The following is a 26,254-nucleotide window of genomic DNA, read 5'->3' as shown; positions in this document are numbered from 1 at the left end:
AGCGCGGTCATCTAGTTCTAGGACCCTCTGATCAGAGATCAAGGCAAAGGGCCAATCACAGCAGCCCTTTACCATGTGATCAGCTCTGTGTCTAGTCACAGCTGATTCCATGTAAACAAATGCCGGTTATCTGCATTTCCTTTCCTCTGCTCTGTCACTGTGTGAGGAAAGCCAATAATCTTGTGACAGCACACATTTACATTGATAATCAGGGCACTGATCATTAGTGCACTGATTATCTGTGCAGCCTCATCAGTGTCCATTATTGCAGCCTCATCAGTGCCCATCAGTATTGCCTCATCAGTGTCCATCAGTGCAGCCTCATCAATGCCCGTCAGTATAGCCTCATCAGTGCAGCCATATTAGTGTCCATTATTGCAGTCTCATCAATGCCCATCAGTATAGCCTCATCAGTGCAGCCTCATCAGCGCAGCCTCATCAGCGCAGCCTCATCAGCGCAGCCTCATCAGAGCAGCCTCATCAGCGCACATCAGTGAAGAAGAAAAACAACTTATTTGCAAAATTTTATAACAGAAACAAAAGAAAAAGTTTATTTTCTTAAAATTTTTCGAACCTTTTTTGTTTTTATTTAGCAATAAAAACAACCCAGTGGTGATTAAATACCACCCATAGAAAGCTCTATCTGTCTCAAATGATAACAATTTAATATAGGTATAGTGCTGCAGGACCACGCAATTGTCATTCAAAGTGCCATAGCACTGAAGGCTGAAATTGGTCTGGTCAGGTAGGGGGAGAAAATGGCCAGTAGGCAAGTGGTTAATGTCTATACCAGACTTGAAGGACCTGGTATTACTATGAGGGGAACCCCACACCTTTTTTTTTGCATGGGCTCCTCTTTAAAATCCACACCAGATCTGAAAGGTCTGGCAAAACTATTTGGGGGGGGGGGGGGGGGGTGTGGTACCCATGACAATTTTTTTCCCCCACAATCAACTTGCTGACAATATAATGGACTGAACAGGGCAGATTCATGGAGCCTGAAGGGCTGAGTGGTCACATTTAGCACCAGCAGTAATGCTTGACTTGAAAAAACACCAGTTTAGTTGGGTCAGCTGTTGAACCTCCAAACAAGCAAAATAAAATCTGAACTGGCAGTTAATGCCTACAAAAGATAATATCAACCTTGTTCTCGCCACAAGAGGATAAAAAAAAAAGGAACACTCCTTATAGGATGGGTAAAATTTTATTTATATTGTCCTTGAGGGGTTGAGCAGAGGGCAGAGTCAACCCATGAGTGATACCATGAAATTGTCAGGAAAAACATTTTCTACATGTAGGAAAAAAATATGGCTTCTCACCTTGATGTATAGCAAAGTCTGATTTCCATATATAACATTTTCCACACTCAGAGTGGTAATACAGCTTCTTCCCAGTGTGGAATACCTCATGTGTAACAAGTTCTAATTTTCGTGGGTAATATTTCCCACACTCGGGAAAGAAAGCAACTTTTTCCCTTCTGTGGCACATCAGAGGTACACAACCACTGGGCGTTTATAATTTCCACACTCGGGGCAGAAGTATGGTTTCTGCAGTGTGAGATCTTTGATGTCTAACAAGAACCGATTTCCGTGAATAACATTTTCCACACTCCGAGCAGGAATACTTCTCCCCTGTGTGAATCCTCTGATGTTTGGAAAGACTGGAAATCTCTGGAAAACATTTCCCGCACTCAGGACAAGAGTATGGCCTCTCACCTGTGTGAGATCTCTGATGCTTAACCAGGTCCGATTTCTGTGTGTAACACTTCCCGCACTCAGGGCATGAATACGGCTTCTCGCCAGTGTGAAACCTCTGATGTATAGCCAAGTCGGATTTTTGTCTAAAACATTTTTCACACTCAGAGCAGGAATAAGGCTTCGCCCCTGTGTGAGAGCTCTGATGTCTATAAAGGTTTGATTTTTTTGAAAAACATTTTTCGCACTCGGGACAGGAATACGGCTTCTCTCCTGTGTGAGATCTTTGATGTGTGACAAGGTTTGAATTCAGTGAAAAACATTTCCCACACTCAGGACAGGAATACGGCTTCTGCCCAGTGTGCAGCCTCTGATGCCTGTAAAGACTGGACTTCTCTGCAAAACATTTGCTGCACTCAGAGCAGGAATACGGCTTCTCCCCTGTGTGAGATCTTTGATGTATTTGAAGATCTGATTTCTGCGAAAAACCTTTCCCGCACTCAGGACAGGCATAAGTCTCCCCTGTGTGAATCCTCTGATGTTTGTAAAGAGTGGACTTCTCTGTAAAACACTTCCCACACTCAGGGCAAGAGTACGGCTTCTCGCCTGTGTGTGATCTCTTATGTTTAACCAGGTCTGATTTCTGTGCATAACATTTCCCACACTCAGGACAGGAATACGGCTTCTCACCTGTGTGAAGCATCTGATGTCTGTAAAGACTGGACATCTCTGTAAAACATTTCCCGCACTCCGGACAGGAATATGGCTTCTCACCTGTGTGAGATCTTTGATGTCTAACGAGGTCTGATTTCTGCGAAAAAAGTTTCCCACACTCAAAACAGGAATGTACCTTTCCGCCCATGTGAGATCTGTGATGTACAGTAAGATTTGATTCTGAGCTAAAACTTTCCCCGCATTCAGGACAGGAAAAATTCTCCTCCAACTGAATTCCGACAACATTCCTCACAGTACGAGGTTGCTCAGCATCAGAGGGATTTGATGGTCTATTCACACTGTGAAGTCCACCATCCATAGCTGAGCTCATTGTCTTTTCTCCTGCACAATCTCTTGTGATGTTCTCATCTTCCATTTTACAACCTGGAGATAAAACGAGACGATTCCTTGAGGGTTTCTCGATGGAGTGTCCTGCAAAAATATAAAAACACGATCAATAGATACGAGATGGGATTCTACCTGGATCAAGTAGTCTTTATTGAGCAGCTGTTCTCTGTGGATGTTCCATTCAGTTGGGACCCTTTCACGTGAAGGTGGCCTTGCAGATCACTTCTACATTTACATTGCCTTGTCAGAAGAGCAGGAACCAATGGGGACTGGGAGATGCATGCACTTCACACAATCACAAGCCTAGGCACTGGGTCAAAGGATCTCTGACCCCACACTATTTGTTTTGCCTTGGGGTCTCATTAAAAACCATACAAGACCCTAAGTGTTAGGAAGCAATAACTCAATGGTTGTTAGGAAGCTGAAAAAATTACAAATTCCAGCCAAACCTAAAGCCCACCCGGATTCCTTAGCTTTCATCCTGGTAAAACTGTGAAAGAGGAAGTTAACTCAGAAGAAACATTCCCAGTAATCATATGGCCACCATGTATAGCATTTATAAACTCACCAGGATAAGAATTGGCATTCTAGGTTCTTTCTTACAGCTTGTGCAGCTTGGTTTCTTTTTTATATGTTTTTTTAAAGCCACCTACATTGTAAGTGATTGTAAAACGCTTTACATGTGGCAAAGTTGGGCAGGGGAGTTTACTTACACTTTAATAGAGTCTTATCTTAATATTTAGCTATAAGTCTGCTAAAAAGAAGAGGGACCAACTTATGAAAGACACAATCTGTGTGTGTGTATATACACACACACATATTATTTATATATATATATATATATATATATATATATAATGCTGCACCATAAATCATGTGTAGCCAGGCACAGGACTGCAGCAGTCAAGTTAAAGACCTTGCTACAAAACGCAGCTGTCTCGTTGAAGTTGTTGTGCTGTTGCTTTTTTCTCCTCCAGCCAGCACGGGGAGAGATAAATCATTCCAAGCTTAAAGTGGTTGTAAACCCTCATTTATTTTTTCTTTTTTTTTAAATAACAAACATCTCATACTTACCTCCACTGTGCAGTTTGTTTTGCACAGAGTGGCCCCAATCCACCTCTTCTGGGGGGTCCCTTGGCGGTGCCAACAGCTCCTCCCCGCATCGGAAAACGACATAGGAGAAGCACTCTCCTGGGGGGTCCCCGTGCGTGCGCGCTCCCGAGTCCGGCTTTTGTGTCCATAGACACAGAATGCCGGACTCGGCCTCGTACCATTGGATTTGATTGACAGCAGCGGGAGTCAATGGCTGCGCTGCTATCAATCTATCCAATCAAGAGCCGAGAAACCCAACCCAGGCAGAGGGGAAAATCGAGTCTCTGCCATGGGAACGAACAGGCTCAGGTGAGTAAAACGGGGGTCTGGTCAGTGTCAGAAGTTTTTTCACCTTAATGCATAGGATGAATTAAGGTGAAAAAACACGAGGGTGCAATATGGGGAACGGGTCATCTTGGCTGAAAGAGGATGAGGACTTGGGGGGCGGGGGGGGGGGGTGAGAGAGGGGAGGGGAGGGGAGGAGAGGAGAGAGGAATGGATGGATGTTTTTTTTTTTCCCTCTCTCTATGGTATTTTTATGCCTAAAGAGCTGATACCAGGAGAGGGCTTGGGATAGGTGGGAGGGAATGGGGAGGGAGATAAAGAAAATTGTATATATTTGTAATGGAAGAATGAGAAGGCAATTTAAAAATGAATATTGTATTTTTATAATGTTGGATAATATTGTTTGGTGAGAGGTGTTTACCACTGTTTTGTATTGACAAAAAAAAAATGGAAAAACAAAGAATTAAAAACAAAACAAAAAGAAGGAGGGTTTACCCCTTTAAAAGACTATAATATAGAACACCTGGAACACTGGGCGATGTAGTTTGAGACATATTGAGGAGATGGTGCTTTTTTCAATTAGAAATCCCCATGGCCTGTGTGCTGCAGGAAGAGGTAGGGGGGCTTTACATCCTTTGCCCAGTAAAGTTGCTATCTTGGAAGACCGGACCTGTTGGAGCGAGCCAGCCTGGGAGTAGGCCTAAGCTGCTGGGGTCGGGAGCGCTACTTGTGCAGTCCACAGACCAAGGCAGCCGCTGTGAGATCGCTAACCTTCCCCGGATCTGCTGTCTGACCCTTAACCAAAAGGCCTGCATATTCTCCAGACCAGTGGAACTTGTTGATTGTCACCACCACGGGAACCTACTCACAAAAGGAGCCCCCTTCCACCAAAAAACGTCATTGTCTCTTTAAGTAGTTGGTGAGCGGGCCATTGAACCACCTACACTTAGACCCCTTTCACACCACACCTCTGATAGCGTGGGCGGTAAAACGCCGCTATTTTTAGCGGCGTTTTACCGCCGGATTTGCGGCGCATTTCGGCCGCTAGCGGGGCGCTTTTACCCCCCGCTAGCGGCCGCGAAAGGGTTAAAACCGCCGGCAATACGCCGCAATAGCGGCGTTTTGCCGGCGGGATTACAGCGCTGCCCCATTGATTTCAATGGGGAGCAGCGGTGGAGGAGAGGTAAACACACCACTCCTTCACCGCTCCAAAGAAGCTGCTGGCAGGACTTTTTTCTGATGTCCTGCCAGCGCGCCGCTGTAGTGTGAAAGCCCTCTGGGCTTTCACACTAGAAACAATGGTGCAGCTTCTTTAGGGCGTTTTGCAGGCGCTATTTCTAACGCTATAGCGCCTGCAAAACGCCCTGGTGTGAAAGGGGTCTTACACCTGACATATCACTAAAAAGCAGAACATCAATTACTCATATTCCTTATAATCAAGATCCTTAATGTTGATGCCTCGATTTCGTGACTTCACCTCATATACTGCCATCCCAGGGTGCAGTTTTAATACAGTTCACTGAGCACCCCTCTGACTAATGAGTGTTTGCATTGTATTGTGAAAAAAGAACCATACTGCATCTAGTGCCTGCAGGATATAACAACCATCATTAGTGCACAAACCGTCGCCTACAGGGCCTCAACTAGGGATATATGGCAAGAACCCGCACTCTGGAATCCATCCAAACCCTTTATTCAATAATCACCAAGTACAGCGTAACTACAGGGCCCCAACATTAGCCGGTAAAACTGTATCTAAAATACTGCCCCTCTTGCTCAGTGTTTTTTATGCTGTTTGACTTTGATTACATTTCCTTACCAGTCTAGACCTAGCACAGGCACCATTAGGACACGTGGGCGAAAAAGTCCTGTTTTCTTGTTAAAGGGAACTCACTCATTGCCTGCTGGACACTCAGGGTATAATTGCTACTGTTTATGCCAATTTGGGGCTACTACACCACATGTATACTGCTCTTTGTTTTTCCCTATGATAGCCATCTACCCAGTGTGTTAAATTGTGCAACAGTAATTGACTTGGGCTTGCATCTGTCTAATAACCACCTTGCCAAATAATAATCAATAAGTTCACTTTGTTGCAGGTTTTTTTTTCTTTTCATCTCACTCAAAATAACTGGGGTATGGAGTGTTAAGGATTATTTGTGTTTACCCACTTCAATACAGGGCACTTTCGCCCCCTTCCTTCCCAGCCCAATTTTCAGCTTTCATCGCTCTAGCGCTTTCAGTGACAATTGCGCGGTCATGCTACACTGTACCCAAATGAAATTTCTATCATTTTGTTCGCACAAATAGAGCTTTATTTTGGTGGTATTTATTCACGACTCAGTTTTTTTTTTTTTGCGATATAAGCGATATATTATTTGGAAAAAAAACAATATTTTCTTTTTTCTATTTTAAAAGAAATCCAATCAAATCTAATTTTGTCATAAATTTAAGCCAAAATGTATTCTGCTACATGTTTTTGGTAAAAAAAAATCCGTTAAGTGTATAATAATTGGTTTGTGTGATCACGGACATATGTACACAAATGATGATGTACAGATGTGTGCAGGTGATCACGTACATATGTGTGCAGATAATCATTGGGACATGTGATTTTAGTGGGGGACATGTTTTTATTATTAGGGACATGTGTTTTTATTATTTGGGGACATGTATTTTTTGGGGACATATGTGGGGACATTGTGTTTATACTGTGTGGTGTGTTGTGTGTTTACACTAGACTGGTGATCAGTGAGTAAAAAGCTGTAAAAAACAGCTCATACTCACTGATCATCAGCCGGCTGCAGCGTTCTGCTCTCCTCTCCTCAGCGATGACTTCTGTGTGAGGAGAGGAGGAGCCGATTGCCTAGCAACCAGCTGTTTGTTTACATCGCATGACGGCCGTGATTGGACACGGCCGTCATGTGATCAGGAGGGCCAATCACAGAGCCCTCCTATCGATCTGAGATGCGCCGTGTCCGGGTGACACGAGCACATCGGGATTGCGCCGCTGCGCGGGCACGCGATCCCGCTCCTTTTGAAGGACGTTCCTGAACATCCTATCAGAAGTAGACGGCTCCCACCCGGCCGTATATGTGCATTGGCCGGGTGGGAAGTGGTTAATATTTATCTAATAGCCTGGTGTGTCAGTACAGCTTAGGCCTGGGAAAGTTGGCAACAGAGGACAGAAAACCCATCTTTACTACATCTTTACTAGTGCCGCCTTTGGGGGTAGCACTACATATGTCTGCAACAAAGAAAAGGGGGTTTATCTCAGAGAAAGGAAGATCTATTGTGCAGGATGAGTATCAGTGGCTGCTATTATTGGCAGAGATCACTCATCTCTCGCCCAAATCTGGACCAATCAGTAACAGAGCAGCGATAACAGAAGAATATATTCTGGCTCACCTGTGCTGATCTCTGTAGGGATGTCCTCCTCTTTGAATGTCCTCATCATTCCAGCCTCCTCCGTATATTGCTGATCATCCTTCACATACGTCTCTTCTACTTCACCCTCAACTTTCATGTTCATCAGATCTTCACCCTAAACCAACAGAATGGCAGAAAATAACATCTGTAACATAGAAGTATTTAGGATGGGAGATCACATAGAAAATATCATCTTGTAGAGTCCACACATCATCTCCACATGTCAGAGCGTTCAATCACTTTATGTTCCAGACCCTCAACTCCACCTACCTGATGATGGTGAGGGATGGTGTGACCTTCCTGTGTGGAATCCCGGGAATACAGAGGATGGGGACATCTCTCTGGTGGGTTTCTATTAGGCGACTCCATCATAATGTCATTGTAGAGATCCTTGTGTCCTTCAGAAAGCTCCTCCATCACTCCATACTCCTCATCTTCCTCTTTATATTCTTCTTTAACAACAATATTATAATCCCCGAGGTTTTCATTCTGAATATATAATAAACATTAATTGTAACAAACATGCTGTGTATAAATCATAGTTAACCAATAATTGTCAATCATCTACCCGACGATGGTGAGGGACAGTGTGATCTTCCTGTGGTGAATACCGGGAATACAGAGGACGGGGACATCTCTCTGGTGGGTTCCTGTAGTTGGATAACTCCTCCATGGTGTCCTGGTACAGATCTTTGTGTCCTTTTAGAGACTCCTCCATCAGCCCATCCTCCTCTTTTATCTCTCTTTTCACCTCAACTTTAGAATCTCTCAGGTTTCCACTCTGAATATATAATAAAAATTACATAAATTATAACAATGCAGATAATGTACAGATCCTAATGATACTATCAGTGATTGTTCCTCATCTACCTGATGATGGTGGGGGATGGTGTGACCTTCCTGTGTGGAATCCCGGGAATACAGAGGACGGGGACATCTCTCTGGTGGGTTCCCATTACTGGATCCATCTGTAGGAAACACACACACTGACTGAATACATTGTTTCTATGTGTTTATCAGATGATGGGGGATCTAGGTGGAGCCTCCGTACTGCTCTCTCCTTTACAATAAAGTCTCCTCTTACCCGGTGATGTGAGGGGCGGCTGATTGTCCATCATGACGTCCTTGTAGAGATCCTTGTGTTCTTCAGTTCACTGATCTTGCTGGTAACTTCTAGAACCTTGTTTTGATTTCTCTATTCTATCAGGGAGGGAGGTGGAGGCAATGTGATGGACATATGATCACCGGGCTTCACAGGAGGAAAACTCTAGATTTTAACACAAATAGTAAAATCAAATGATATTCTCAGAATCCTCCTCACATCTCTGGTCAGGTCTCCATTTTATTAAAGCCCAACTTCAGGCTGAGGTATAATTTAAACCACTTAAGGACCGGAGGGATTTACCCTTCTTAATGGCCAGGCCTTTTTTTGCGATACAGAACTGCATCCCTTTAACTGACAATTGCGCGGCCGTGCGACGTTGTACCCAAACAAAATTGACATCCTTTTCCCCCCACAAATAGAGCTTTCTTTTTTTGGTATTTGATCACTGTAATTTTTATATTTTGCGCTATAAACAAAAAAAGAGCGACAATTTTGGAAAAAAAAAAAGCAATATTTTTTACATTTTGCTATAGTAAATATACCCCAAAAATGATTTATAAAAAACTAAATTTCTTCCTCAGTTTAGGTCAATATACATTCTTCTACATATTTTTGGTAAAAAAAAAATTATCGCAATAAGCGTATATTGATTGGTTTGTACAAAAGTTATAGCTTCTATAAAATAGGGAATAGATTTTATGGCATTTTTATTAGTATTCATTTTTTGCTGGTAATAGCGGTGATCTGCGATTTTTACTGGGACTGTGACATTGCGACGGACAGATCGGGCACCTGACATTTTTGAAACTTTTTTTTTGGGAACCAGTGACATTATTACAGTAATCAGTGCTAGAAATATGCACTGTTATTGTACTATTGACGCTGGCAGGGAAGGGGTTAACATCAGGGGAACGATCAAGGGGTTAAATGTGTTCCTTGCAGGTGTTTTCCAACTGTATGGGGGATGGGCTGCCTGGGGAAACACACAGATTCATCTTCCTGCATAGCAGAACGGCAGGATCTGTGTGATATCCCCTGTCTGAACAGCATTCTGCCTTGTTTACACAGGCAGATCCTGTTCTGTCATCGTGGGGGAAATGATCGCGGGCGGCCGACATCGCAGGCACCCTAGAAAGGTAAGTGATTATTAAAAGTCAGCAGCTACGGTGTTTGTAGCTGTTGACTTTTAATTTTTTTTTTTCGCTGGCCCACCCCTTTAAAGACTAAACCTTTTTCTGACACAAGAAAAAGGTTTTGCAAGTTAAAATCATTTTTATTTTGCTAGAAAATTACTTAGAACCCCCAAACATACATATATATATATATATATATATATATATATATATATATATATATATATATATATATATATATATCAGAGACCCTATAAAATAAAATGGTGGTTGTTGCAATATAATATGTCACGCTGTATTTGCGCAGCGGTCTTGCAAATGCAATTTTTTGGGGGGGAAAAACTAACATACACTTTAACGAATTAAAAAGAAAAATAAACAGTAAAGTTAGCCCAATTTATTTGTATAAAATGAAACATGATGTTACGCCATGGGAATCGTGATCTTTATTCTAAGCAAAAAAAAAAACGTGATTCTCATTATGGCCAGAATCGTGCAGCTCTACTGTGCAGGCGCCCAACATCCTTCTTATCAACCAATGACATCAGTGGTTGTCAGGACGCCGGCGGCTAGAAGGTAGTAACGGTGCATAATGAAAACCTGTGGCTTTGTCCAACTAAAAAAGGCAGGCTTGATCCACCAGCTAGCTTGCATACACTTTCTGGGTAGTTTTTGGGCATTTTGCCAAGGCACCCCTGAAGAAACCTAAAGGCACCCCAGTGTGCCTGGAAACCTTGGTTGAAAAAGGCTACTATAGACTGATGAGTTGAGAAGGTGATTGGTGGGAAAGGTGACACATCTCCAAAATAAAGAAAATCTTCCGGCCCCATAAGTGGGGGAATGTTCTGCCCCTGAAGGGGTTAATCTAGGTTTCCACACTATATATGTGTGTATCATCATCTGCTGGAAATAAAAGACATCACAGTGACTATGGAGGAAGAGGACGGACATGACGGGGGGTTACTGGGTGTAAATAGAAAATAAGCTCCTATTACCTCCTCTACTGCCACTTCTACCAATGTCTTCTCTCTACTTCCTCCCGAATCACCTCTCACCCAGAACTTCTTATTTATACATGACATCACTTCCTGTCTTCCATAGAGACTTCCTGTCTCGGTATAAGTGAGTATCAGCATCTTGTGGAGTTCAGAGAAACTGCAGCCCCAAGAAATGTCTCATAGTGTGAACACGATCTTGTGTCATCGCTGCCAAGTGTTCCAGGTACTGTAGGACAGTCCCGGGATCTTGGCTACTGCCCCAGCTCATGTCTCGTAGGTTCCAGGACTCTGTGCAGAGTGGAGTGTGTGATCAGGTAAGTACTGAAGGAGGAGAAAGAAATGACTAAAACTATAAAATAGCTGATAGAGGAATATCTTTATTTTAGGGTCTTGTTTGTCACCATGACAACAGGGTAGATAAGGTCTGGTAAGAACTGGTTTTGAAATTATGTCTTCAAAGTCAGAACATTAGCATTGAATAGTTGAAATTATGTTTTTAGATAATATCCCCTGTCAGCTAAAATACTAGTTTAGACTATGTCTGAGATGCTATATGTTTGTATAGGGATTATGTGTCATTTGATGAACTCTGTCCTTCCTCCCTCCTTTTCTTTAAGTTGTGCAATATTCTTTCTCCATAATTTGTATAAAGATACGATTCTTACCATTAAAACTAAGCATTCATTGAGTGGCTCTCTTGTCTTATGAAAAGGGATTACCACTCCAGCCTCTCAGACACACCACCAACATATAACCCCAATGAGACCCTAAGGTGCTGGCTCTGCACAGTGTAGAGAATAAATTGAAGTTTTAAAAAGAAGATCCTGGATGGCCGCACGTCAGAGAAAGAATTCATAGCTATGAATAAGCGCCAGAACAAGGCGTGAAACGCGTTAGCTTTTTTATCCTGTTTTTTCATATTTGATATGTGACTGCATTTGGATTTGATTGACCAATGAACATGCCATTTCTCTGACGTGCGGCCATCCAGGAACTTCTTTTTATTCTTTCTTGTCTTAATGCATAGGATGCTTCCGGAGATCAGAAAGAATTCCACCGACTATCCAGGTCTAAGCAGATTTAACCCTTACAAGTACCACCACTGACCACCAATGCTGGGCTGTGGTTACACTTTGGTAGTACTGACACCAACAATGGGGCCCATTGTATCTCACTAACACCAACAATGGGGCCCATTGTATCTCACCGGCACTATCAATGGGGCCCATTGTATCTCACCGGCACCATCAATGGGGCCCATTGTATCTCACCGGCACCATCAATGGGGCCCATTGTATCTCACCGGCACCATCAATGGGGCCCATTGTATCTCACCGGCACCATCAATGGGGCCCATTGTATCTCACCGGCACCATCAATGGGGCCCATTGTACCTCACCGGCACCATCAATGGGGCCCATTGTACCTCACCGGCACCATCAATGGGGCTTCTTTTCTGTAAATACAATTGAGACTTCTTAGGTGTGCAACTCCTCGATAAAAGTGAGATCACCAACCTGTGGATCTCACAGGTACTGCAGCCCTAAGAAACTTTTCATACTTTGAACACAGCCTTGCATTGTGTATGTACTGTATTTCAGAAAGATGCCCACTAGAGATGAGGTTTGGATTCACCACTGCCAATGGGTTTGAGCTAAAGCTTAAGATTCACAACCCTGACAACTCTTTGTACAAATTTGCCTGGGACAATATTTTTACACCATAATAAACCCTCAAAAAGTCTGGTATGTATTTTAGGGGGACTTTACACAATTTTTTTTTATTTTTGCTCTAAGATGTGCTACAGAAAAGTAACAAAGAAAAAAAAAATAATAATACAGTTTAACCACTTCAATACCGGACACTTTTACCTCCTTCCTGCCCAGGCCAATTTTCAGCTTTTGAAGAAAGATTTATTTGCAAAAATGTTTTTTTTTTTTTCTTTAAAATGTTTGGTATTTTTTTGCTATATAAAAAAGATTAAATACCACCAAAATAAATCTCTATCGGTCTCAAAGAATGCTAAAAAATTCATTTGGGAACAGTGTGGCATTCCTGAGTAATTGCCATTTAAAAACTTGACATTCTGCTACTTTTAGACTTTTTTACGGCTTATGCCGCGTACACACGATCGAATTGTCCGGCGTACTTAGTCCGCCGAAACGCATTTCACCGTACAATTCAATCGTGTGTGGGCTTCAGCGTACTTTCTCAGTGTAAAGTCCGGCGGACTTAGAAAGTATTTTTGCAGTCCAATCTTTCCGCCGGACTTGGGTTTCAGTGGACAATACGTTCGTCAGTATGCTAGTCCGGCGGACTAAGAATGACGCATGCTCAGAAGCAAGTACGAAAAGGAAGCTATTGGCTACTGGCTATGGAACTTCCTTTTTCTAGTCCCGTCGTGCGCGCTGTACGTCATCGCGCTAGCAAACGCCGGACTTTCTGTGTGTCCGTGTGTGGCCAAGTCCGTTCGGTAGAAAGTCCGCCGGACTATCCGCCGGATTGTTTGCCGGACTAAGTACGCCGGACAATTCGATCGTGTGTACGCGACATTAGCCACACAGAGAGGCCCAAAAGCCAAGGAGCACTTTAACCACTTCGCGCCCACGCTATAGCCGAAAGACGGCTACATCGCGGACGCCAATTGCCGGGAGGGCGACCCTGGACGTCCTCCTGTTTACTTCCACAATGCGCCATCCCGCGAGTGTGCATCGGGGAAGTTCTGTGCTGCCCGTGTCCCTTGGACACAGCCAGTCACAGATCATGGTAAATGTCCAATCACAACGGCCGTTTACAGCATGATCAGCGTGTCCAATGAAAGATGATCTCATATGTAAACATGAGATCATCTCTCATCGCTGGCTTTCCCTCCTCACACAGAGAGAGTGTGTGAGGAGGGAGAGACGAACAGCTGAAGCCGTGAGTAAAAAAAAAAAAAAGGAAAATAAAGTGCCACAGTACATGGCAGTGCCATCTGTCCCCAGTGCCACGTATAAGTGCCATCTGTCATCAGTGCCACGTGTTATCAGTGCAACATTGGCCATCTGTCATCAGTGCCATATCAGTGTCACGTGTCATCAGTGCCACATATTAGTGCCATCTGTCATCAGTGCCACGTATCAGTGACATCTGTCATCAGTGTCATCAATGACACGTATCAGTGCCGTCTCTCATCAGTGTCACGTGTCATCAGTGCCATATCAGTGTCACGTGTCATCAGTGCCACATATTAGTGCCATCTGCCATCAGTGCCACGTATCAGTGACATCTGTTATCAGTGTCATGTGTCATCAATGACACGTATCAGTGCCGTCTCTCATCAGTGTCACGTGTCATTGTCCTGGTACTCCAGGGCCTTAAAAGTGTAATAGGTAGTCAACAAGTTAGTGTAATTTATGCTCCTAGAACACATGATGGTGCTCCCTGCATGTTGGGCCTCTCTATGTGGCCAGGCTGTGGAAAAGTCCCACACATGTGGTATCGTAATACTCAGAAGGAGTAGCAAAATTTCTTTTAGGGTGTCATTTGTGGTATACACATGCCAAGTGAGAGAAATAACCTATTACAATGAGAATTTTGTGGAAAAATTAAAAAATCTTAATTTTGCAAAGAATTGTGGGAAAAAATTACAACATCAAAAAGCTCACCATGCCTCTTACTAAATACCTTGGAATGTCTACTTTCCAAAAAGGGGTCATTTGGGGGGTATTTGTACTTTCCTGACTTGTTTGGGTCTCAAGAAATGAGATTATGATTTGCACCACAGCTTGTAGACTCTCTAACTTTCACAAAGACCAAATAATATCCACTAATTTGGGTTATTTTTACCAAAGATATGTATCAGTATAAATTGTGGCCAAAATGTATGAAGAAAAATTAATAATTTGCAAAATTTTATCACATAAAGAAAAATGCGTTGTTTTTTTTTTCAAAATTCAAATCGGTCTTTTTTCATTTATAGCGCAAAAAATAAAAAACCCAGAGGTGATAAAATACCACCAAAAGAAAGCTCTATTTGTGGGAAAAAAGGCACACAAAATTAATTTGGGTACAGTGTTGCATGAGTGAGTAATTGTCATTCAAAGTGTGAGAGCTGAAAATTGGTCTGAGCAGGAGGGGGGTTTAAGTGCCCAGTAGACAAGTGGTTAAGGCTTTCTAGGGGCATAAACAATGCAACTCATTTCCTGATTACCTATCATATTTTTGGAGTCCCTGGAGCTCAAGGACAGTGGAAACAGTTGGGGACACTGACTTGTTTGACAGACACTAGTACTGGTATGGCAGTGATCAGGACACTGGTACGGCTCTGATCAGGACGCTGGCACGGCTGTGATCAGGACGCTGGCACGGCTGTGATCAGGACGCTGGCACGGCTGTGATCAGGACGCAGGCACGGCTGTGATCAGGACGCAGGCACGGCTGTGATCAGGACGCAGGCACGGCTGTGATCAGGAAGCAGGCACGGCTGTGATCAGGGCGCTGGTATGACGTATAGCTGTGATCAGGATGCTGGTATGGGATATGACAGTGATCAGTATGCTCGTATAAGGTATGTTGGTGATCAGGACGCTGGTGTGGGGTATGGTTGGTGATCAGGATACTGGTATGGGGCATAATGGTGATTAGGACACTGGTATAGGTTATGTCAGTGATCAGGAAGCTAAAATGGTGTATGGAAGCTATCAGGATACTGGTATGGGGTATGCCAGTGATCGGGATGCTGGTATGGGGTATGGCCATGATTAGGACACTGGTATGGCATATAGCAGTGATCAGGATGCTGGTATGGGGTATGCCAGTAATCGGGATGCTGGCATGGGGTATGCCAGTAATCGGGATGCTGGTATGGGGTATGGCAGTAATCGGGATGCTGGTATGGGGTATGGCCATGATCAGGACACTGGTATGGCATATAGCAGTGATCAGGATGCTAGTATAGGCTATGGTAGTGATCAGGATGCGGGTATGGGGTATGGCAGTGATCGGGATGCTGGTATGGGGTATGGCAGTAATCGGGATGCTGGTATGGGGTATGGCAGTAATCGGGATGCTGGTATGGGGTATGGCAGTAATCGGGATGCTGGTATGGGGTATGGCAGTAATCGGGATGCTGGTATGGGGTATGGCAGTAATCGGGATGCTGGTATGGGGTATGGCAGTAATCGGGATGCTGGTATGGGGTATGGCAGTAATCGGGATGCTGGTATGGGGTATGGCAGTAATCGGGATGCTGGTATGGGGTATGGCAGTAATCGGGATGCTGGTATGGGGTATGGCAGTAATCGGGATGCTGGTATGGGGTATGGCAGTAATCGGGATGCTGGTATGGGGTATGGCAGTAATCGGGATGCTGGTATGGGGTATGGCCATGATGAGGACACTGGTGTGGCATATAGCAGTGATCAGAATGCTAGTATACGCTATGGTAGTGATCAGGATGCTGGTATGGCATATAGCAGTGATCAGGATGCTAGTATAAGCTATGGCAGTGATCGGGATGCTGGTATGGGGTATGCCAGTGATCGGGATGCTGGTATGGGGTATGCCAGTGATCGGGATGCTGGTATGGGGTATGCCAGTGATCGGGATGCTGGTATGGGGTATGCCAGTGATCGGGATGCTGGTATGGGGTATGCCAGTGATCGGGATGCTGGTATGGGGTATGGCCATGATTAGGACACTGGTATGGCATATAGCAGTGATCAGGATGCTGGTATGGGGTATGCCAGTAATCGGGATGCTGGCATGGGGTATGCCAGTAATCGGGATGCTGGTATGGGGTATGGCAGTAATCGGGATGCTGGTATGGGGTATGGCCATGATCAGGACACTGGTATGGCATATAGCAGTGATCAGGATGCTAGTATAGGCTATGGTAGTGATCAGGATGCGGGTATGGGGTATGGCAGTGATCGGGATGCTGGTATGGGGTATGGCAGTAATCGGGATGCTGGTATGGGGTATGGCAGTAATCGGGATGCTGGTATGGGGTATGGCAGTAATCGGGATGCTGGTATGGGGTATGGCAGTAATCGGGATGCTGGTATGGGGTATGGCAGTAATCGGGATGCTGGTATGGGGTATGGCAGTAATCGGGATGCTGGTATGGGGTATGGCAGTAATCGGGATGCTGGTATGGGGTATGGCAGTAATCGGGATGCTGGTATGGGGTATGGCAGTAATCGGGATGCTGGTATGGGGTATGGCAGTAATCGGGATGCTGGTATGGGGTATGGCAGTAATCGGGATGCTGGTATGGGGTATGGCAGTAATCGGGATGCTGGTATGGGGTATGGCCATGATGAGGACACTGGTGTGGCATATAGCAGTGATCAGAATGCTAGTATACGCTATGGTAGTGATCAGGATGCTGGTATGGCATATAGCAGTGATCAGGATGCTAGTATAAGCTATGGCAGTGATCGGGATGCTGGTATGGGGTATGCCAGTGATCGGGATGCTGGTATGGGGTATGCCAGTGATCGGGATGCTGGTATGGGGTATGCCAGTGATCGGGATGCTGGTATGGGGTATGCCAGTGATCGGGATGCTGGTATGGGGTATGCCAGTGATCGGGATGCTGGTATGGGGTATGCCAGTGATCGGGATGCTGGTATGGGGTATGCCAGTGATCGGGATGCTGGCATGGGGTATGCCAGTAATCGGGATGCTGGCATGGGGTATGCCAGTAATCGGGATGCTGGTATGGGGTATGGCAGTAATCGGGATGCTGGTATGGGGTATGGCCATGATCAGGACACTGGTATGGCATATAGCAGTGATCAGGATGCTAGTATAAGCTATGGTAGTGATCAGGATGCTGGTATGGGGTATGGCAGTGATCGGGATGCTGGTATGGGGTATGGCAGTAATCGGGATGCTGGTATGGGGTATGGCAGTAATCGGGATGCTGGTATGGGGTATGGCCATGATGAGGACACTGGTGTGGCATATAGCAGTGATCAGAATGCTAGTATATGCTATGGTAGTGATCAGGATGCTGGTATGGCATATAGCAGTGATCAGGATGCTAGTATAAGCTATGGCAGTAATCGGGATGCTGGTATGGGGTATGGCAGTGATCGGGATGCTGGTATGGGGTATGGCAGTGATCGGGATGCTGGTATGGGGTATGGCAGTGATTAGAAGTTTTTGGAAAATGAATATACATTTTTTTTACATAAGGTTGTCAGTTTAACAAAATATTTCTCACGCACAGCATGGGCAAACAGAGTTACACCCCAAAACACAATATGCTACTTCTTCCGAGTATTAGGATACCACATGTAAGACTTTTTCACAGCTTAGCCCAGTGTTTCTCAACTGCAGTCCTCAAAGCGCCCCAACGGGTCATGTTTTCAGGATTTCCCTCAGATGGAACGGCTGTGGTAAATACTAAGGCAGTGAAACTGATCAAATCACCTGTGCAAAATAATGGAAGCCCTGAAAACATGAGCTGTTGGGGCGCCTTGAGGACTGGAGTTGAAAAAACACTGGCTTATGCCGCGTACACACGATCAAACAATCGGGTGGAAAAGTCCGGCAAACTCAAGTCCGCCGGACAATCCCCCGTGTGTAGCCACCGGCTGACTTTTTTTACCCGAAAGTACGGCGGACTTAGAAAGTATTTTTGCACTTCAATCTTCCCGCCGGACTTGCATTTCGGCGGACAATCTGGCCGTTGGTATGCCAGTCTGCCGTACTTTTGAAATTAGCAGACTTTTACAGCGCAGAGAAAATTCTGCTCATTTTGAGCGCGTCTCCAGGAAGGCGGGGCCAGCGAAGGAGACGTCGCTGGCCCAGTCACCTGGTATGGACTTAAAGGGGAACCCCAGCGCTGAAAAAAAATCGGCGTGGGGGTCCCCCCCAGGTCCACATCAGACCCTTGTCCGAGCACGCTACCCGGCCGGCCAGGAAAGGGGGGGGACGAGCGAGCGGCCCCCCCTCCTGAGCCGTACCAGGCTGCATGCCCTTAACATGGGGGGGTGCCTTGGGGAAGGGAGGGCCGCGCGGCCCCCCCACCCCAAAGACCCTTGTCCCCATGGGACCTCTGGGACTGTGACACCATAATGGGCGGGGACATCATCCGGTGATGTCCCTATATAAGTCGCCGCACGTTGTGTCCGTGCCATTGTGAGCGGAGGATGCGACGAGGCAACATCTGAAGAGAAGAAGAGAAGAACAGAAGGCGGCAACAGAAGACTGGGCCACCGCCTTTAAAAGAGCTAGAAGAAGGCGCGGTGGCCCGGCAAGAAGAACCGAAGAGGGGGACAAGACCCCCGAAATCGGAAGGAGAGGGCGGCGGCGAGGAAGAAAGCCGGGCTCCTCCGCTAGCAGAAGAGCTAGAAGAAGATAGCAGAGGAGTCCGGCGAGAAGACCCCCGAAGACGGAAGACCGGGGAGCTGTGCAATAAACTATTTTAACCCTTGTGTGTTGTGTTTTTTTTTTAATTTTTTCCTGGCCCGCCGGGTATCGTGCTCGGACAAGGGTCTGATGTGGACCTGGGGGGACCCCCACGCCGATTTTTTCAGCGTTGGGGTTCCCCTTTAAGTCCATACCAGGTGACGGGGCCAGCAACGTCTCCTTTGCTGGCCCCACCTACCTGGAGACGCGTTCAAAATGAGCGGACTTTACTCCGCGTGTGTGGGCGAGTCCGTTCATTTCAAAAGTACGGCGGATAGTCCGGCGGACTTAGTACGTCGTATTAGTCTGCTGAAAAAGTGCCGTGTGTGGGCAAGTAGCTCGTTCGGAAAGTCCGGCGGACAGTCCGGCGGGAAGTCTGCCGGACTAAGTCCGCCGGATAGTTGGCTATGTGTGTACGCGGCATTAGCCACAGAGAGGGGCGCATAATCCAGTGAGCACCTTAAGGCTTTCAAGGGGCAAACTATGCATCTAATTTCCTGACTACCTATCACATTTGAGAAGGCGCTGGAGCTCCATGACAGTGCAAACAATTGGGGACACTGGCTCTGTTGACACTGGTACTGGTATGGCTATGATCAGGAGACTGGTATGGGAAATGGTGGCGATTATAACACTGGTAAGGAGTATGTTGGTTAACAGGATGCTGGTATGGCATATGGTGGTAATTGGAACGCTATTATGAGGTGTGGTGGTGATCAGCACACTGGTATGGGGAACGGCGATGATCAGGATGCTGGTATGATGTAAGGGCAGTGATCAGGATGCTGGTATTAAAAATGAACAGTGACCAGGACACTGGTATAGGGCATGGCGGTGAAAAGGACACTGGTATGGGGTGTGGCAGTGATCAGGACACTGTTATGGCATCTGGCGGTGATCACGATGCTGGTATGGTGTATGGTGGTAATTAAGCTGCTGGCAAGGGGTATGGCAGTGATCAGGATGCTGGTATGAAAATACATTCTTTTACACAAAGTTGTCAGTTTAACAAAATATTTCTCACACACAGCATGGGCAAACATAGAATTACACCCCAAAAGACAATCTGCTACTTCTTCCGAGTATTAGAATACCACGTGCTAGACTTTTCCACACAGAGGGGAGCAAAATTCAGTGAGCACTTTAAGGCTTTCTACTGGTATGGGGAGTAGTGGTGATTAGAATGCTGGTGTGGGGTATAGTGTTGATCAGGATGCTGGTATGGAGTATGTTGGTGATCAGAACACTGGTATGAGGAATGATGATCGGGACACTGGTATGGGCTATGGCGGTGATCAGGATGCTGGTATGAGGTGTGGTGGTAATCAGGAAGCTATTATGAGGTGTGGTGCTGATCAAGACACTGGTATGGGGTACGGCGGTGGTCAGAATCCTGGTATGACGTATGGGCAGTGATCAGGATGCTGGTATAGGGCATAGTGGTGATCAGGACACTGATATGGCAGTGATCAGGATGCTGGTATGGCATATATAGTTACATAGTTACATAGTTAGTAAGGTTGAATAAAGACATCAGTCCATCCAGTTCAACCTGAGTGAGTGTCTACAATTGTCCCTATCCCTTTACATTGCACACTCACATATAGCAATGATCAAGATGCTGGTATGGTGTATGGTAGTACTTAAGCTGCTGGAAAGGTGTATGGCAGTGATCAGGATGCTGGTATGGCATCTGATGGTATCAAGACACTGGTATGAGTTATGATGGTTATCAGGACACCGGTATGAGATATGGTGGTGATCAGTATGCTGGTGATCAGGACGTTGGTATGGGGTATGGCAGTGATCAGGATACTGGTATGGGGTATGGTCATGATTAGGACTAGAGGTCAACCGATATGGGTTTTTCTCTGGCCAATGCCGATATTTAGAAATCATTGTGGCCGATGGGTGATATATGATGCCGATTTTTTTGGGCCGATATGTTAGACCAATTTTTATTTATTTATTTTTTTATTTATTTATTTTTTATCCCCCTTCATCTCATAAAATCTAACAGACACCTTTCCCACTGGGGCGTTTTTCAGGCGCTTTTGGGCTAAAAATAGCGCCTGTTAAGTGCCTGCAAAACCGCTCCCCTGCAGTCTGTGTGGAAGCCCCGAGTGCTTTCACACTGAGGCGATGCGCTAGCAGGACGTTAAAAAAAGTCCTGCAAGCAGCACGTTTGGAGTGGTGTATACCCCTCCTCCACCACTCCTGCCCATTGCTATTAATGGGCACCACTGCCGAAGCGCATGCAATGCGATTTGGCAGCGGGGCTTCACGGGCGCATTTAACCTCTTCCTTGGCTGCTAGCTGGGTTATATGCGCCCCCCTAAGCAGCCGAATAGCACCGCTAAAATGATGGTAAAGCGCCGCTAAAACTGCCCACTCCAATGTGAAAGCAGCCTTCATAAGTGATACAGAAAATTTCTTACATTTAAACATTTATTAAACAAAACAAACCTCCAATCAGTTTACTTGTATGTATGATTTAGATTAAAAAAAAAAAAAACACTATATATTAAATAAAAACAGGTAGTCAAAACTTTTGGACGAAAAAAAAATGGGCTAACTTTACTGTTTTATTTTTTTATTTTTTTTAAATCATTCGTGTATTTTGTTTTTTCCCCAAAAAATTGCATTTGAAAGACCACTGCGCAAATGCCGTGTGACATAAAATATTGCAACAACCGCTATTTTATTCCCTAGGATCTCTGCTAAAAATATATATACCGTATATACTCGAGTATAGGCCGACCCGAGTATAAGCCGAGGCCCCCAATTTACCCCCAAAAAACTGGGAAACCTATTGACTCGTGTATAAGCCGAGGGTGAGATATGCCTGTCCATCCCTGTGTGTGTGTCCATCCATCCATCCATCCCTGTGTGTGTGTGTGTCCATCCATCCATCCATCCCTGTGTGTGTGTGTGTCCATCCATCCATCCATCCATCCCTGTGTGTGTGTGTGTCCATCCATCCATCCATCCATCCCTGTGTGTGTGTGTGTGTCCATCCATCCATCCATCCCTGTGTGTGTGTCCGTCCATCCATCCATCCATCCCTGTGTGTGTGTCCATCCATGTGTGTGTGTGTGTGTGTGTGTGTGTGTGTGTGTGTGTGTGTGTGTGTGTGTCCAGCCTACCTGTGTCCCCAGCCTCCGTCCGGTCCCGAGCCTCCGTCCGGTCCCGTCCCGTCCCGAGCCGAGCCTCCGTCCGGTCCGGTCCCGTCCCGTCCCGAGACTCCGTCTGGTCCCGTCCCGTCCCGAGCCGAGCCGAGCCGAGCCTCCGTCCGGTCCCGTCCCAGGATCACCGCTCTTCGTCGGCGCCCATTTTCCTGTTCAAATGCCGCGCCTCCCTGTCTGTGATAGGCGGAACACAATTTCCCAGCAGTCTGTGTTCCGCCTATCACGGCCATCCTTTCATCCTCGTCCGTAGTACGAGGATGAGCGGATGTCCGTGATAGGCGGAACACAGGCTGCTGGGAAATTCAGTGTTCCGCCTATCACAGGCGAAGGCGGAGCCGGAGGCGCGGCTTTTGAATTAGAATAGAATGGCCGCTGTCTGTCTGCTCGACACGCTGATCGAGCAGGCAGACAGCGATGACTCGAGTATAAGCCGAGGGGGCACTTTCAGCCTCAAAAAAGAGGCTGAAAATCTCGGCTTATACTCGAGTATATACGGTATATCATTTTGGGGGGTCTAAGTGATTTTCTGGCAGAAAATACAGGACTTTTACTTGTAAGCAACAAGATTTAGTCTTTAAATGGTTAAACTGAGAACTCTACACACAGAGTTGAGTTCACTCATTCAAGTGTAAACATTGCATCTCTTTGGCAGACTGCCCAGAGAGGAGGAAAGTCGCTTCTATGAAGACTCAGGCAACTTGCATTGACGTCTATTACAGAAGCCATTTGCAAGTCGTGCTGAAGTTCTATATCGGTCTTTTTATCAGCAAAATCGTCTAATGCCGATTTAATTAAAAAACTGCAAATATCAGCCAATATATTGGTCGACCTCTAATTAGGACACTGGTATGGGGTATGGCAATGATCAGGATGCAAGCATGACAGTGATCAGGATGCTGGTATGGCATATGGCAGTGATTAAGATGATCACAGCCATACCCCCCATACCAGCATCTTGATCACCACCATACCCCATACCAACATCATGATCATTGATTGCTATACTTCAGACCAGCATCCTAAACATGACCATACCCCATACCAGTATCCTGATCACTGCCATATCCCATACCAACGTCATTATCACCACCATATCTCATACCAGTGTCCTAATAACCATCATAACTCATACCAGTGTCTTGATACCATCATATGCCATATCAGCATCCTGATGAACGCCATTCACCTTACCAGCAGCTTAATTACTACCATACACCATACCAGCATCTTGATCACCGCCATACCAGTGTCCTGATCATTGCCAAACCCCATACCAGCATCCTAATCTTGAGCATACCCCTATACCAGTATCCTGATCACCGCCATACACCATACATGATGATCAGGACACTGTTTTGGGGTATGGTGGGGATCAGGGCGTTAGTATGATGCATGACGGTGATCAGGATACTGCTATGGCTGTGATCAGGAAGCTGGTATGGCATATGGTGGTAATAGCACACTGGTATAAGGCATGGTGGTGATTGGGATGCTGGTATTGGGTATGCTCATGATTAGGATGCTGGTATAAGGTGTGGTGCTGATCAAGATGTTGGTATGGGGTATGGTGGTGATCAGGGTGTTGGTATGGGGAATGACAGTAACCAAGACATTGGTATGGCATATGATTATGTTCAAGATGCTCGTATGGTGGTAATCAAGCTGCTGGTATGGCTATGGCCTTGATCAGGAAGCTGGTATGGCATATGGTGGTATCAGGACACTGGTATAAGGCATGGCAGTGATCATGACGCTGGTATGGGGTATGGCAGTGATCAGGACGCTGGTATGGGGTATGGCAGTGATCAGGACGCGGTTATGAAGTATGGCGGTGATCAGGATGCTGGTATACGGTGTGGTGGTGATCAGAACACTGATATGAGGTATGATGGTGATCAGGACGCTGGTATAGGGTATGGAGGTGATCAGGATATTGGTATGGTGTATGGTGGTGATCGTGACGTTGGTATGGGGTATGGCAGTGATCAGGATACTAGTATGGGGTATGGCCATGATGAGGGCGCTGGTATAGCACATGGTGCTATCAGGAAAGGGGTATGGGTATAATGATGATCAGGACGCTGGTATGAGATATGGTGATTATGGTATTGGTATGGTGTATGGCGATGACCAGGGTGTTAGTATGGTGTATGGCAGTGATTAGGATGCTGGTATGGCATATGGTGGTGATCAGGACATTGGTATGAGGTATGACCGTAAACAGGATGCTGGTATGGCAGTGATCATGACACTGGTATGGTGGTGATCAGGACATTGGCATGAGGTATGGTGGTGATCAGGATAGCGGTATGGGGTATGACAGTAATCAGGACGCTGGTATGGTGGTAATCAGGATGCTGGTATGGGGTATGGCCATGATCAGGATGCTGGTATGGCATATGGTGGTATCAGGACAGTGGTATGAGGTATGATTGTAATCAGGACGGTGGTTTGAGGTATGGAGGTGATCAGGGCGTTGGTATGGTGATCAGAATGTTGGTATGGGGTATGGCCATGATCAGGACGCTGGTATGGCATATGGAGGTGATCAAGATGCTTGTATGATGTATGTTGGTAATCAAGCTGCTGGTTTGGGGTATGGAGGTGATCAGGATGTTGGTATGATGGTGATCAGGACACTGGTATGGGGTATGGTGGTGATCAGGGCATTGGTATGGCAGTGTCAGTGATCAGGACACTGTTATGGCATATGGCAGTGATCAAGATGCTGGTATGGTGTATGGCAGTGATCAGGATGTTGGTATGGGGTATGATGGTGATCAGAGTGTTGGTATGGTGTATGGTGGTGATCAGAGTGTTGGTATGGTGGTGATCAGGACACTGGTATGGGGTATGGCAGGGATCAGGATACTAGTATGGGGGTATGTCTGTGAACAGGAGGCTGGCATGGTATCGGGACACTGGTATGATGGTGATCAAGGTGCAGGTTTGGGTTATGGTGGTGATCAGGACGTTGGTATGGGGTATGGCAGGGATCAGGATACTGGTATGTCTGTGAACAGGAGGCTGGCATGGTATTGGGACACTGGTATGATGGTTATCAAGGTGCGGGTTTGGGTTATAGTGGTGATCAGGACACCGGTATGGGGTATGGTAGTGATCAGGATGCTGGTAAAGTGTATGGCGGTGATCAGGATTACATTTTTTTTTTTAAGCCAGAAATGAAATGTCATTCGCCAGCAATTTTTACTTTTTTCCTTTGTAAATGTCAGTGCTGCTGCAGCACTTTCTGTACATCCCAGAGATGCCCCTTCACAGGCAGGATTAGGACTGCCCCCAGGCATGTTATTTAAAGGAATTGGACATTTTTATTGTTTCACTTTAAGCCTTTAAAATGTTCAGTGGCTCAAATGGAACTCAATAGAAATGTTTTTTTGCAATGGAATGTGTTGCCCGGGGGCAGTGCCCACCACCTATAATACCCTTTGACACTCCTTTGCCAATTAGCCCAGAACAAGGGCATTTTCAATTTAACTGATTCAACTCCCATTGATTTTAAATAGGGTTTAGGTTTAGCATCCAAACGTCTTCAAAGTTCAAAGAACCCAGTGCAGTGTGGCTCGTCCCTAGTAATAAGGAGACATCTCCAAAATGAAGAAAAATTCCCGGCCTTATAAGGAAGTAAAAGTTCTGCCCCTGAAGGGGTTAATCTAGGTTTCCACACTATATATGTGTGTATCATCATCTGCTGGAGATAAAAGACATCACAGTAACTACGGAGGAAGAGGACGGACATGACGGGGGGTTACTGGGTGTAAATAGAAAATAAGATCTTATTACCTCCTCTGCTGCCACTTCCAACAATGTCTTCTCTCTACTTCCTCCCAACCCACCTCTCACCCAG

The 26,254-nt window shown here is 45.7% G+C and overlaps 1 protein-coding gene across 1 annotated transcript; it reads right to left on the bottom strand.

Moving 5' to 3' along the window:
- Positions 1–1,185: 1,185 nt before the first annotated feature.
- On the bottom strand, positions 1,186–26,254 carry LOC143989433 (uncharacterized). The gene is given in 8 exon segments (XM_077489560.1): positions 1,186–1,548; positions 1,550–2,840; positions 7,542–7,677; positions 7,833–8,051; positions 8,131–8,343; positions 8,433–8,530; positions 8,647–8,829; positions 26,191–26,254. Coding segments are annotated over 7 exon segments (2,052 nt in total). The 5' UTR covers positions 8,681–8,829; positions 26,191–26,254; the 3' UTR covers positions 1,186–1,487.

This window comes from Lithobates pipiens, unplaced genomic scaffold (genome assembly GCF_037356315.1).
Source record: "Lithobates pipiens isolate NorthernLeopardFrog02 unplaced genomic scaffold, aLitPip1_a1.2 Scaffold_18, whole genome shotgun sequence".
Lineage (NCBI taxonomy): Eukaryota > Metazoa > Chordata > Amphibia > Anura > Ranidae > Lithobates > Lithobates pipiens.
Note: the sequence above shows the minus strand (reverse complement) of the source record. Positions and strands in the feature narration are given on the sequence as shown.